The following is a 14,090-nucleotide window of genomic DNA, read 5'->3' as shown; positions in this document are numbered from 1 at the left end:
ACAAACCATTAATTGCTCACAAGCAAGTTCAAGTTGAAGCTGAAGAAAATTAAAACAAGTCCACAAGAGCCAAAGAATGGCCCTGAGTATATCACACCTGAATTTAGAGACCATCTCAAGGATAGATTTGATGCACTGGATACTAATGATCAAAGACCAGATGAGTTGTGGGATGACATCAAGGGCATCACACAGGAAGAAAACAAAAGGTATTAAAAAGACATGAAAAGAAAAGGCCAAAATGGATGTCAGAAGAGACTCTGAAATGTGTTCTCAAATGTAGAGTACCTAAAGTGAACAAAAGAAATGATGAAGTAAAAGAGCTGAACAGAAGACTTCAAAGAGCGCTGGAGAAGACGAAGTAAAGTATTATAATGAAATGTTCAAAGACCCGGAGTTAGAAAACCAAAAGGGAAGAACACACTTGGCATTTTTCAAGCTGAAAGAACTGAAGAGCTGCAATACTGAAGGATTCTACTGGGAAAATACTGAACGACATAGGAAACATCAAAAGAAGATGGCAGGAATATACACAGTCACAGTATCAAAAAGAATTGCTCAACATTCAACCACTTCAGGAGGTAGCATACGATCAAGAATCAATGGTACTCAAGGAAGAAGTCCAAGCTGCAGTGAAGGCCCTGGCGAAAAACAAGTCTCCAGGAATTAATGGACTATCAACTGAGATGTTTCAACAAACAGATGCAATGCCGGAGGGGCTCACTTGTCTATGCCAAAGAATTTGGAAGACATCTACCTGGCTAACTACCTGGAAGAGATCCATATTTGTGCCCATTTCAAAGAAGGTGATCCAAATATCATTAATATCATGTACAAGTAAAATTTTGCTGTAGATCATTCAGTAGGGTTTGCGGCAGTACGTAGACAAGGTACTGGCACAAATTCAAGCCAGATTCAGAAGAGGACGTGGAACAAGGGATATCATTGCTAATGTCAGATGGATTTTCGCTGAAAGCGGAGAAAACCAGAAAGATGTTTACCTGAGTTTCATTGACCATGCAAAGGCATTCAAATGTGTGGATCATAACAAATTATGGATAACATTGTGAACAATGGGAATTTCAGAACACTTAGTTGTGCTCATGAAGAACCTCTGCAGAGACAAAAAGGCAGTTGTTCCAACAGAATAAGGGAATACTGCCTGATTTAAAGTAAAAGCAGGCACGTGTCAGGGTTATAACCTTTCACCATACTTATTCAATCTGTATGCTGAGCAAATATCTGAGAAACTGAACTATATGAAAAACCCAGCATCAGGACTGGAGGAAGACTCGTTAATACCCTGTGACATGCAGATGACACAACCTTGCTTGCTGAAAGAGGACTTTAACCACTTACTGATGAAGATAGAATACCACAGCCATCAGTATGGATTGCACCTCAAAACGAAGAAACCAAAATTCCTCACAAATGGACCAACAAGCAACATCATGATGAATGGAGAAAAGACTGAAGTTGTCAAGGATTTCATTTCACTTGGATCCACAATCAATACCCATGAAAGCAGCAGTCAAGAAATCCAATGATGCACTGCATTGGGCAAATCTGCTGTAAAAAGACTTCTTTAAAGTGTTAAAAAAGCAAACATGTCACTTTGAGGACTAAGGTGTGTCTGACCTAAGCCACGGTATTTTCAATCACCTCATATGCACATGAAACCTGGACAATGAATACGGAAGACTGAAGAAGAATTGACACCTTTGAATTACGGTGTTGACAAAGGATATTGAATATACCATGGACTGCAAGAACAAACAAATCTGTCTTGGAAGAAGTACAGCCAGAGTACTCCTTAGAAGTGAAGATGGGAAGACTTGTCTCATGCACTTTGGACATGTTATCAAGAGGGATCAAGTCCCTGGAGAAGGACGTCATGCTTGGTAAAGTAGAGGATCAGAAAAAAAGAGGAAGACCCTGAAGGAGATGGATTGACACAGTGGCTCTAACAATGGGCTCAAGCAGAACAGGTGTTTTGTTCTGTTTTACATGGGCTTGCCATCAGCCGGAACTGTCTCCACCACACCTAACAACAAATATACAGATACATGCTATCTCTTAATACAGCTTTATGAAAAGCTTTATGAAAGCTGTAGTAAGAGATATGCTTTGCTTAGGGGCCCAAAATCAACCTCCTACGATCTAAAATATATCCTGGACAGAAAAAGAAAAAAATAATAACTTTTTTCTTCCTATTTTAAGACCCGTAACTGTCCTAATAACTGTCCTAGAACTAAGCAAAAGTGGGCTTGCACTCAGCAGGGATGCTTTTCTTCCTCCCCTTCTAATCATTTCATATACTAAATGGTAATATGCCTAGATACAGCTTTACATATATCCACACATAGACAACCACAAAACGAAGTCCATAGTACCAGGCACAGCTCCTGGCCTAGTTTGGATCAGGGTGACAAGGTGCTCCTCGGTCCGTAGGCGGGTGGGAGCGGCCCACTGGGCTCTGCGCGGAGGCCTCACGGCCCCCGGGCCACCCGTCGCACGGGGCCTCCAGGCCAGGAGACCCGGGAGGCTTAGGCCTCGCGGGAGCCCCGGGGACACTGGGGCCCTGACCTCGCCCGCGGGGGCGTGCAGAGCCCTGCAGCCGCCCCTCCCGCGATGGCCGAGCCGCCGCCTGAAGGGCCTGGCGGGGCGCAGGGGCAGGCCCCGAGGTGCGGGCCCTTCCCCCGGTGGCGGAGGCCGACCCGTGGGGTGACAGCCGACAGGCCCTGGTGGGCCAGGTGGAACGCCGGGCCGCCGCGGGCGCCCCTGCTGCATTGTAGTTGCCGGGAGACCCGGCCGCTCTGGCTGCCAGCGGAGCCGCCGTACCGGCCGAGGCTGACCTCGCTGGGTCCGGCCTGGGCCCCGGGCTCGACTCCCGCCGCCGCGCCCTCGCCAGCTGCCCACAGGCCCAACACCGCCGCCCAGGGGCCCGCGCGCCCGGCCGGCCGCCGCCCGCTGCCCCCCTTCTCCTCCCGCTGCAGGAAGGCCGAGTCGGAGGCTGCACCCCTCAAACCGCTCGCCCAGCTCGCCGAGGGACCCGGGCCTCGGGGCGGCGTCGCCCTCGGAGACGACGCAGGGAAGGACACGTGGGCGTGCGGCGCTGCGGGGTAAGAGGCCCGAGCCGGGGCGCCCCCGCGCGTCCGCCCCGCGAGCCCCCAGCGCGGCCTTCGTACCTCCCACCCGCGTCTCCTTCTAGGCTCCACCGCCTGCCCTCCCGCCCCCTTAACGCCTTTCCCGGACTCCCACTCACACAGGGCTTCTTGTCTGTGGTCTCCTGCTCCCGGTGCGGTGGCTTCTTCCTGGGTGCCAGTGTCCGCGGGCAGCGCCACCTGCTCAGCAACCTCCTTCCTTCTTCATTCTTCCATCTTAGTGCCTGGCATACAACAGGCCCATCAGTACTTGTTGATTCAAAATTACCTGGACTGTATCTCCAGTTTCTCCAGAGCACACCTTTCCCCCAGGAGACAGTTGTAAAGAATTAGTAAATACACTGATTACTGCGATGGCTTTAATTTGGGATTCCTTTTTTTTTGTTGTTTGTTTTTCCAGATAGATAAACGAACAAAAAAAAAGTTGCCGTGGAGTCGACTCCGACTCCTGGTGACACCTTACCGTACGTAATCTCTAATACATTTACCTTAACCGGTCGTAAACGTGTTAGGCGGCCGTGACAGTGTGATGTGGAAAATATTGTTTGGTCTGGTGGGCCTTTTGTGCCTCTGAAATTGCCATGTGTGGGCCTTGCTCTGCCTGTAGGTTAGGTTACCCTGGCTTTCAAATGAAGCACGTGTTTTCAGTGATTAAAAGCAGAGCTCATGGCGCCATTTTATACATTGCACTTAATTCGTCATGTTTTTTTCCAAATTTGTATTTCATCCTCTCCTCGCATAACGTCTCCTTTCTCACCTTTGGCCCTAATTTCCAAATCTTGGGTTGAGGAAATCTTCCAGTTTGCTTTTGTCTCTGTCCGAATTTCCTCTGGCCTGCCTTTTATTTCTGGGTGATGTCAAGTTGCCCACCCCCCCCCCCGCCCCGGCCCCGTCCGCCCTCATAGTCCCTCTTCTGCTTTCGAAGTATTTTCTTAACCTCTGCTTAGATGAGAAGCCAAAGCTCAGCTCCCTTTTATATAAATGTTGTACCTTACCCATAAATGTGCCTTCCTGCAACCTTTGTAGGATTTTAAGGAAACAGAGGAACAGCTACAACAAAATGGGGAGAAGAAGTGGTGGCAACTGTGGCACCAATCTACGTGTGTCAAACATCTCTCACGAGGTATGGCAGATGATACTGAATTTGAATATTGTGGCAGCAGGACTCCTGTGGAATCTTACTGCCGAGATCCCTTGCTGTTTTGTCTTTGTGAGCGATTTGTGCTCAGTTTTCCTTTTGGTGCATTTAGAGTATCAAACAGAAAATTTTTTCTTTTAACAAAGGAAACTTTAACCAGCGTCTCTCGGAATTCAAAAACATTCCCAATTGCCGTTGGATTTTCTTAAAGGTGCTATTTTGATTGATCGGGCAGTGTTCACTTTCCACATTATAAAAAAAACATTGGTTAAGGCAGAAGGGATACCAAAAAGAATAACCAAGTCCCAAACCTAAAGAAGTTTGAAATCTCCCTGACTAGCCTTCTGACCAACTGACAAGTTTGGTTATGTCAATGTTATAGTGTGGCCACAACAGCACAGTTGTCATCCAGTCTGTTAGTGTACCAGTGTGACATAGCTGAGAGGAGCTTAAGAATCCGTGAGGGAGGTATTTCAAATTCAAACAACTGGGCCTCACCCTCATCCTAGTGAACAAGAATCTGTAGGATTTCTTTTTTTTTTTTTCAACTAGCATCTTTAAAATACTAGGGCCCTGGTGGCATAGGGGTTTAGCATTGGGCTGCTAACCAAAAGGTTGGTAGTTCAAATCTACCAGCCACTCCTTGGAAACCTCATGGGGCAGTTCTTCTCTGTTCTTGAAGGGTCACTATGAATCAGAATTGACTCATCAGCAACAGGTTTATTTTTTTAAAAACTCCCCAGGTGATTCTCATGTAGAGACTAGACGTCATACATATTATCACAGAGAGCAGAGAATTAATTTTATTTTTCAAAAATCTCCAGAGAAAGATAATTTGCAGTCTCCCTACTATTTCCTTCCGATATTCAACTATCATTTCTATCAAGAGATACTTTCTTGTGGATAAATTAAATCCTCAGGCTGTATTTAAGCTTACTGCTCCCTCCTCCTTAGTGTGGAGATAGCCCCTAAGTTTCATTTGCATACCGCTCTAGAGTTTAATTTCTAAAAGGTTTTCTCAATTGAAATAGAAAATAGCTAAGTTCACCCTAAAAAAATTACTTTTGTTAATAAAATAATCACGTCTTCACTTTCCCTTTACCAGAATAAATTTTACAATCCTCCCCTATACACACCCCACACTTTTTTTTTTTTCCATAGCACTATGTACAATGTCAGGAACTTAAATCGTAGATGTTAGTACCTTTTTCTTTCAGTTCATCTTTTTGGCTTTCAGATCTGGTACTCAGTTATAGAAAATTTGATGAATGTGCCACTGTGTACCAGAGACACACCGCATAGCACATTTTATTTTTTAAAATTTATTTCAAAAACCTTTGTGCCATTATTTTTAATAAAATGAGAATGAAACCATAAATTATTGTAAAAGCCGTTCCATTTTCTGACTAGTAGTGTTCTCAAACTGAGCGTAGTTGGGTAAGAACATTGTATGCTCCTCAGAGGGTCTGATAGTCAGGTGAGAGAGCTTTGTGCCTTTTGTGGTCTTTACCTGCCCAAAGGACATGTGAAATGATGTACTTGAGCTTCTTCAATTTTCTTAACGTTGAGCTTATTCTGAAACCAATATCGTTTTAGAACTTACCTAACTGGAGTTTGGATTCAGAAGTACCTGTTCCTGAAAATAAAAACCTCCCACCTGGAAGGGATAGTGCATCAGGTGGTAAGAAATCCGGAATGTGCATATTTATAATGAATAACTGTCATATTAATGGTGAACGTGTATATTTATAATAAATAACCTTCATTTAATGGTGAATGTGTATATTTATAATGAATAACCCTCATATTAACGGGGGCTTATTTCAGATATAACCAGTGTTATGTAACTATTAATTGTCATTTTCTTTTTCATACCTATTTTTTCAGGCACAATTAACAAGGTAAGGATAAATGTTTGGTTTTAAATAATTCACAAAACATATTGTTTTGAAATTATACGTACATTTTTAAAATTCCCTTCCTATAGGTGAAATTATAAATTGTATTTCTTCCAAGTTCTTCGAACAAGTTACAGCTTTTACAATTTTACAGGACTGTAAATTGGTCATTAAATTCATTTTTATTATTGTTTTTTTCAAATAAAAATACTTTAGCTGGAAATTAACATTATAGTGAATATAGCATCTTCTAGTCATTGCCAAAAGGGAAGTAGTCTCAGTCCTTAAGATGTCTTGAAGCTGTTGAAATGGTCAGTATCTTGTTATGAAGTAGTAAGAAAATCTTTCCATTTGCTCTTTTGATCAAAATATGAAACACTTAACTGTTAGTAAAATAAAGACCATCTTAATGATATTTCAGGCTTGTTCGTTAACACTGTTTAGTAGCATTTATAACCAAACCAAACCAAACCCAGTGCCTTCGAGTCGATTCCGACTCATAGCGAACCTAGAGAACAGAGTAGAACTGCCCCATAGAGTTTCCAAGGAGCGCCTGGTGGATTCGAGCTGCTGCCCCTTTGGTTAGCAGCCGTAGCATTTAACCACTATGACACCAGAATTTCTATATTTATAACAGTTTGTGTTAATTTCTGCTGAAATCAGTGACAAGCAAATAATTTATGCATAAAAGCAGGTATCATAGGACTTTACTGTATAATCCTTGGTTAGAACAAGATTAGGGAACAGAGAGGTGTTGTGTTTAAAAATCTTCTGCTGATTTATAGAATCATCTGGAAATTCCAGTAGATCAGTTGATGCTAGAACTTAATTTGTCAGAGCATGCTCACAGAAGAACACAGGTGAGATTTTATTCATCATGCTCTTAAACTATTCTGTTTGAAAAATTCATGCAGTTACTAAAATAATGACCATGACTTTTATATTACCAGAATAGTAAACAAGGCATATTTCAGTTATGGAGTTATCCTCTTAATGAAGGAAATACTGTGGAGAGCAGGTAAGAGAATATTTGTGTTTGTAGAACCCAAATTAATGAGATAAACTTAAATACAGATGAGTTAACTATCTGAAATACAAGGACAAAAATGAACTAGAAAAGTACTGTGGGTGAATAGTGGGAAATTATGCAAACTCCCCCTAAATTTAGAAAGTGGCAGGCAGACCCCACAGACGTAATCATAATGTGGGTAGTTAAGAGTTGACCGTGCCCATACAATGAGGTTTAGATTGAGTTTGGACTTCAGATTGAAGGGGAGACAAACTAGAAGAGTAACATTCCATGTTCCAGGAACTGTCTTAATCCCTTGCATGTATTAACTCATTTAACACTCACGACAGTCCTATAAGGTAGGTACTAATATCATCATCCCTGTTTTACAGACCAGGCAACTCAGGCACAGTTAGAAGTTAAGTGACCTACCCAAAGTCACACAATTCATGAATGGTAAAGCCAGTATGTAAAAAGTGGCTTAGCCCAGAGTCTGTGCTCATCACCAGTATAGTGTATAGTTTCTCAGACCTTGCCTGGGTTTGAATTCTTCTTTTTTGGTTTTTAAACATTAGTGTGTATTAGATCCTCCAGGGTGCTTCATAAAAATGCAGGCTACTGTTATTTGGAGGAGAACGAACATTTATTGAGCACCTGCTAAGTGTTGGTCTTATAGACAGTGTAAGATACACAGTGTATTGTTTAATGGAGATCCTGAGTTCTCTTCCTCTCTTTTTTACTAATTTTTGACAGTAGGGCGGTTCACTTGCCAGCAGCTGTCTCCCAGTGAGAGGATTTTACCTCTGTGAGGCCAGGGTAAAGCTCACCTTAATGTTATAATTCAGGAGCGATAGGGAATTTTAGCGACTGATGCCCTAAGGGCATGTTGGTACCAGTAGGGATAGAAAAGGCTATTTTTTAAGAGAAAACTCATCTTGGAACAAGTATTTTCAAGGTAAGTGGTCAAATGAAGTTATGTTTCCAGAGTAGAATTTTGCCATAGTAACAGTGGAGCAAACCTATGGTAATGCAGGCAGGAGAGTGCAGTGGCTAAGATCTTGGGCATGGTATCCCACCACCTGGGTTCAAATCCCAGCTCCACCACTTACTAAATGTGTGACCTTGAGAAAGGTGCCTCATCCCCCTGTGCCTCGGTTTTGTTATCTGTAAAAGGTGTAAAATAGAAGTGCCTGTCTCAAGGGATTGTCATGAAGTTTAAACAGAATAATGTGCTTGATAGGTTAAAAAAAAAAAAAACCAAACCCAGTGCCGTCAAGTTGATTCCGACTCCTAGCGACCCTATAGGTAGGTGAAAAAAATTCACTATTATATTGAAAAGGGCTAATAATGTTGCAGAATTGGAAACTTGGTATCAGTGAAATATTTCATTACTGAGGTTTTTCTCAATGTACCTTCAAGAGGTAAACAGAATAAAAGCAATGGCAACTTTTATTTAGTGTTGAACATTTTATAAAATTGGTACATTCGTATCAATTGTCTTACTCACCTACTCTGAAGTTGGTGTTATCCTGTCCGTTTTGACTTCTCACTGGTGGTGAAAGGCTCAACCGTAGGTCTTCTGCCTCCAGACTTCAGGCTCTTTTACCGTACTACGTTGACTGTTATTAACTGTAGATTGAAAGTGATTTTCCTGTGGTTTTTCAAAGGCAAGGAGAATACCTAGTATTTGGTTAAATGAATAAATTTCTGTCATTTTGATAAAAATGAAAGTATTTTTCAACATTTTAGATATTACTTTGATATCTTTAATGTAAACTGCCTTAAAAGCTGCAAGAGGATATTGAAACTCTCTGTCAATTTATGCATCAAATCATCTTCCAACATCAGCATTTCTAGTAAACTTAAAAAAAAAATAAAAACAAAGCAAAAGAAAAACTACCTAGAAACTCAATGTTTTTTGGCCTGGCTTTTTTACAATTTTCATTTTAATACAGTTCCTAGAAGCATTACTCCTAAAGTAAAAGTGCTCTCAGACGACAATCACCGTGGACTCAGCCTAGGGTCATCTTTGTTTGATAGAAGTTGTTTTGCTTCCTTTTGGGATAATTTTTAAGAGCCACAATGGCTAAAGTAGAAGCCTTTCTACAGTAACCGAACTACATTCTTTGTTTCCTTATCTGATTCTGGGTCAATAAACATTTCACTGTAATTTCAGTTCGAGTTGGATAGCCTCCTTTTTAGATCACAATTGCATTTTTAATATATTCATAGGCTGGTAGATACAATTAGCCACTTTAAACTGGTGGCTTTTCACAGCCGCAGTTAGCCATGGTTAGGTAAAATGATCTACTGGTCCTCACCTGTGCTGTCACAAAGAGAGGCCTGCTTAATATTTTAGTCTATACTTGTACATAATGATGTAGTTTTGGAGTCAACATATTTCTGTGACAGATATACAACCATTGGAACTAAACATTTACCAATCTTTAATAAAGGTGACTTATTCATATCATTTCAATAGCATTTGAATTGTTACTCATTAATTAAAATTTTTTTTTTAAAGGGATTTCAAAATATCTTCAGTAGAAACTGGCTTTAATGTGAGCGGTAATCCCATGAGGCCCTTCGCTCTGAACCACTCACTAACAAGTGCTGTAGTTGATCAGCAAGCTGGTCCTTACCCTGGTCTGCAGCAGCAGATGCCGTTAGGTCTCTGCTGGCCCTATGCAGATGGAGACTTTTTTAAGGACAGAAATGAAACTCATATTAATTTATCTTCAGCTATAGAAAGCAGCAGTAGTGAAACTTTATCTGCTTTGAATTGGAATTTTAAATATGCAAACAGCAGTGTGGAAGAAAATTTAACAGATGAAAGTGATTTATCAGAAAACGAAAAAGCAAATGATACTTTACTCAACTATTTTAAAAAGATGGACCTGAACTTAAAGCCAGAAACAATAGAAAACTTTGAAGAGTCTTTCACAGAGGAACCAAGTGAAGTCTTTCCATACCCCGATTTTCTCCCTCCACCTTTCAATACTCTGGACTTGCACAAATTAGCCCTCTCAAAATCTGAAAATTGGAAAGCCACAATGGAACCACCAGAAAGCTCTGTTGAACACTTGATAACTCGTTTACTGGAAATGGAAAGAATACAACATATGACAATACAGAAGGAGAGGACAAGACTGCAAACTAACTTGTATACTCCAGCGGTTACTGAACGACCCTCTTCCTCCAAAGCTATACCCAGAGTGAGACAGCCAAAACTTTCTGATTCTTTGAGTCTTCAGACATCTTGTGTAGATAAAAGTCGAGAAAAAAGAAAAAACAATTCTGGTTCTTGCAAGCTTGAACAAAATGTTTCAAAATGGAATTGGAGCCATGCTGGAAAATATAGGTGGAATTCTAGAGCAACATCTCTGAAAAGTTCATCCACCACAAAACAGTTGATTGCAACTTGTGATGACTTTAAGAATCCCAAAAACTCCATTTTAAATCCATGCCAAGAATTCTCAGCCAAGCCTAGTACTGCCCAAACAACTCAATCACTGGTTAAGATGGTCTCAACAAGATGTCTGCCAACAAGGTCTCCAATACCAATTTCACCCGTACCTCTGACTTTTCCTGAAAATCAGAGAGAAGAAATTAAGCCACCAAGGACCAAAAAGAAACTTTATCAAAAAAATATAGTACTGAATAGACCATTCTATATTCAGAAGCTAAACTGTTTATCACCTTCATTTATAGCTAAGGATAAGTGCTCACCCATTGACCAAAAATAACCCTTTTTTCCTCATACATCTCAATGTGAGCCAACCTATTCCAAGAAGCCTAGCTAAAATATGGCTCATCATTCCAAAACACACACACACACACACACAAACAATTGCTTGATGCAATGTGGAGTGGAAGTTGTGAAAATTACTGCTGAGATGTCTATATATAAATCCACGGGCTTCTGTGATGACATATTTGACAGTCTTTTGTATGTTATGTTTCAAAGAAATGTTTCGCTTAGTAAACTAAACCATTCTATTCAAAAGATTGTTCTTTTGTTATGAATATTTTGCAGTATAATTCCATCATCAATAAATGCATAATCGACTTATTGCTGCTATAGTTGTTTCATTATGTTCTTTTATACATAAGAGTTGCAGTGACATCTATCAATGATTTTTTAGCCCTTCCCACTCTGGTACCTTTCTTTCCCTTTCCATCTTCACAAATCTCCTTTATCAAGGATAGATTTTCACCAATCCTTCGGGCATTTGCTTGGCCTTTAAAAGCTAAAAAAATTGCTATTGTATTAAATTAATATATGAGGTCCTCTAGATCCTCCTATAAATCCTTTGAGACTTTCCATTTCCCAGGCTCTTCTTGGTCATACACATAAAAATAGCATCAGTTGTCTTTGTGGTCAAGCCACAGGTTTAATGTTGGAAACAACCCTCTTCTGCTCAGACATAATGGTTTTAAAATGTCAAAGGAAAAATGGGGAAAAGGTCACTGTCCACACAGCAGCCAAACTCTGATGTGAATAGATTTTTTTTCCCCCTAAGAGAGGGCTCTGTATTGCTGGAAGTCTTAATTATTTGAAACTCAAATAGTTAAAGCTTAATTCATGAATCAGAGAAAAAGGAGATCTGCACATGACTGACAGACTTTACTGCACCTAAGAATCAGGGAAACAAAAAAGCAAAGCCTGGGGTTCTTTACCAGACATATTGAGACAATCTTTGGGAGTAGGACCCAGAGACCTGCATTATAAACACACACCCCGGTGATTTCCATGCAGGTGGTTCTTGGATCACGCTTTGAAAAACATGGTAAATGAAGAACTTGATGTAACATGCATAGATCAGAGGTTTGGATGTTTGGGATGTAGTGTGCTTTGGTTTTAGTGAATGGTTGGTGAATTCAGGCTAGTTTTTCTGAAACATTAAAAAATAATCATGGTTAAAACTTCAAACATTAGCCAAAGGTACAAAATGAAAAGTAAAAAGCTTCTTCCTACTGCACCCACCCCCCCACACACAAAGGCAACCACTATTAACAGTGTTTGTGTCTCATTCCCAAAAATGAGATGGCATATTCGAGTGAGGGTTGGGTGAGATGAATTAAAAGGTAATTCAAATAAATGTTGAAGAGAGCACCTGTAGCTCAAGCTGCTTCTTTTATACCTTTAGTAAAAGAATAAGGCTCAAACCATTTTCTCAGAGGCAGGGGTCAGAGTATGCTTAGTTTTTAGGTTAATTACTTTCAAAGAATATTCTGAAACCATAGCAACACATTTTATAAGGCTTAAGTTTTTGTTTTTGTTTTAAAGTTCATAAAAAATAAAATTAACTAGACAGGGGCCCTTATTATAATGGAATTTTATCTGTATCCTGTGCAATTAGTCTATTATCCAAAGTGGTGTAACATCTCTCTCACAGAATTACAGTACAGAATGGACTTACATTTTCACTCAGTTCCTAACTTGCAGCAACCGATTCTTATTTCATTTGTCAACTATCTTTACTCTCATCTCTGCAATTCCCTATAACTTGAGTCCTGAACCTTACTTTTCTTTTTCAATAAACTTTATTATTTAGAGCAGTTTTAGGTGTACAGAAAAATGGGGCAGAAAGTATAGAGTGTTCTCACCACCACCCAACAAACACACTCCTGTTAACATCTTAGATAAGTCTGATACATTTGTTACAATTTATGAACTAATATTGATACCTTATTATTATTAACTACCATCCACAGTTTACATTAGGGCTTACTCTTTGTACAGTTTAATGGGCTTTGACAAATGCATAATATCATATATTCACCATTACAGTATAATGCAGAATAGTTTCACTGCCCTGAAAAGGCAACCACTGATCTCTTTGTCTCTGCAGTTTTGCCTTTTCCAGATGTCAAATAGTTGGAATTATGTAGTATGTAGCCTTTTCATACTGGTTTCTTTCACTCAGCAATACCCATTTGAGGTGCCTCCATGTCTTTTTGTAGCTTGATAGTTTGTCTTCTTACCTTTGAGTAACACTTTTTTATCTAGACGTACCGCAGTTTGCTCATCCAGTAACCTATTGAAGGATATCCTGGTTTCTTCCAATTTTTGGCAATTATGAATAAAGCTGCTATAAACATTCATGTGCGGGTATATGTGTGGCCATGTGCTTTTCAATCCGTTTGGGTAACTACCTAGAAGCACTATTGCTGGATCACATAATAAGCCTATGTTTAACTTTGTGAAAAGCTGCTGAATTGTCTTTCAAAGTGGCTGTACTATTTTGCTTTCCCATCAGCAATGAGTTAGAGCTCCTGTTGTTCCACTTGCTGCCTAGCATTTGGTGGTGTTCAGTGTTTGGTATTCTAGCCATTTAAAAAGCTGTGTAGGGTTATCTCATTTTAATTTGCAATTCCCTAATAACATAAAATGTTGAGCATCTTTTCATGTTATTTGCCATCTGCTTATCTTCTTTGTTGAGCTGTCCAGGTCTTTTGCCATTTTTTAAATTGGGTTGTTTGGTTTCTTATTGTTTTTAAGAGTTTTTTTGTATATCTTGGATATAAGCCCTTTATCAGATAGTTTCTCTCAGTCTGCGGTTTGTCTTTTCATTCTCTTAAAGTCAGTTTTGCAGAGATTTTTAATTTTAATGAAGTCTAACTTACCAACTTTTATGGATTGTGCTTTTGATGTTTTATGTAAAAACTCATTGCCAAACTCAAGGTCATCTAGATTTTCTCCAGTGTTATTTTCTATAAGTTGTATAATTTTGTACTTAACACGTAGGTCAGTAATGAATTTTGTGAAAGGTGGAAGATCTGTGTCTACATTATTATTATTTTATTATTTTCTTTGGCATGTGGATGTCTAGTTATTCCAGCACCATTAGTTGAAAAGACTATCCTTTCTTCATTGG

General features: G+C 40.0%; 1 protein-coding gene across 1 annotated transcript; it reads left to right on the top strand.

Moving 5' to 3' along the window:
* The first annotated feature begins 2,631 nt into the window (after positions 1 to 2,631).
* FAM217A (family with sequence similarity 217 member A) lies at positions 2,632 to 11,036 on the top strand. The gene is made up of 7 exons (XM_064293469.1): positions 2,632 to 3,122; positions 3,212 to 3,410; positions 5,899 to 5,983; positions 6,190 to 6,203; positions 6,986 to 7,060; positions 7,151 to 7,218; positions 9,734 to 11,036. Exons 1-7 carry the CDS (start codon positions 2,632 to 2,634, stop codon positions 10,953 to 10,955), a joined length of 2,154 nt encoding a protein of 717 aa, XP_064149539.1. The 3' UTR covers positions 10,956 to 11,036.
* The last annotated feature ends 3,054 nt before the right edge of the window (positions 11,037 to 14,090 follow it).

Source organism: Loxodonta africana, chromosome 1 (genome assembly GCF_030014295.1).
Source record: "Loxodonta africana isolate mLoxAfr1 chromosome 1, mLoxAfr1.hap2, whole genome shotgun sequence".
Lineage (NCBI taxonomy): Eukaryota > Metazoa > Chordata > Mammalia > Proboscidea > Elephantidae > Loxodonta > Loxodonta africana.
Note: the sequence above shows the minus strand (reverse complement) of the source record. Positions and strands in the feature narration are given on the sequence as shown.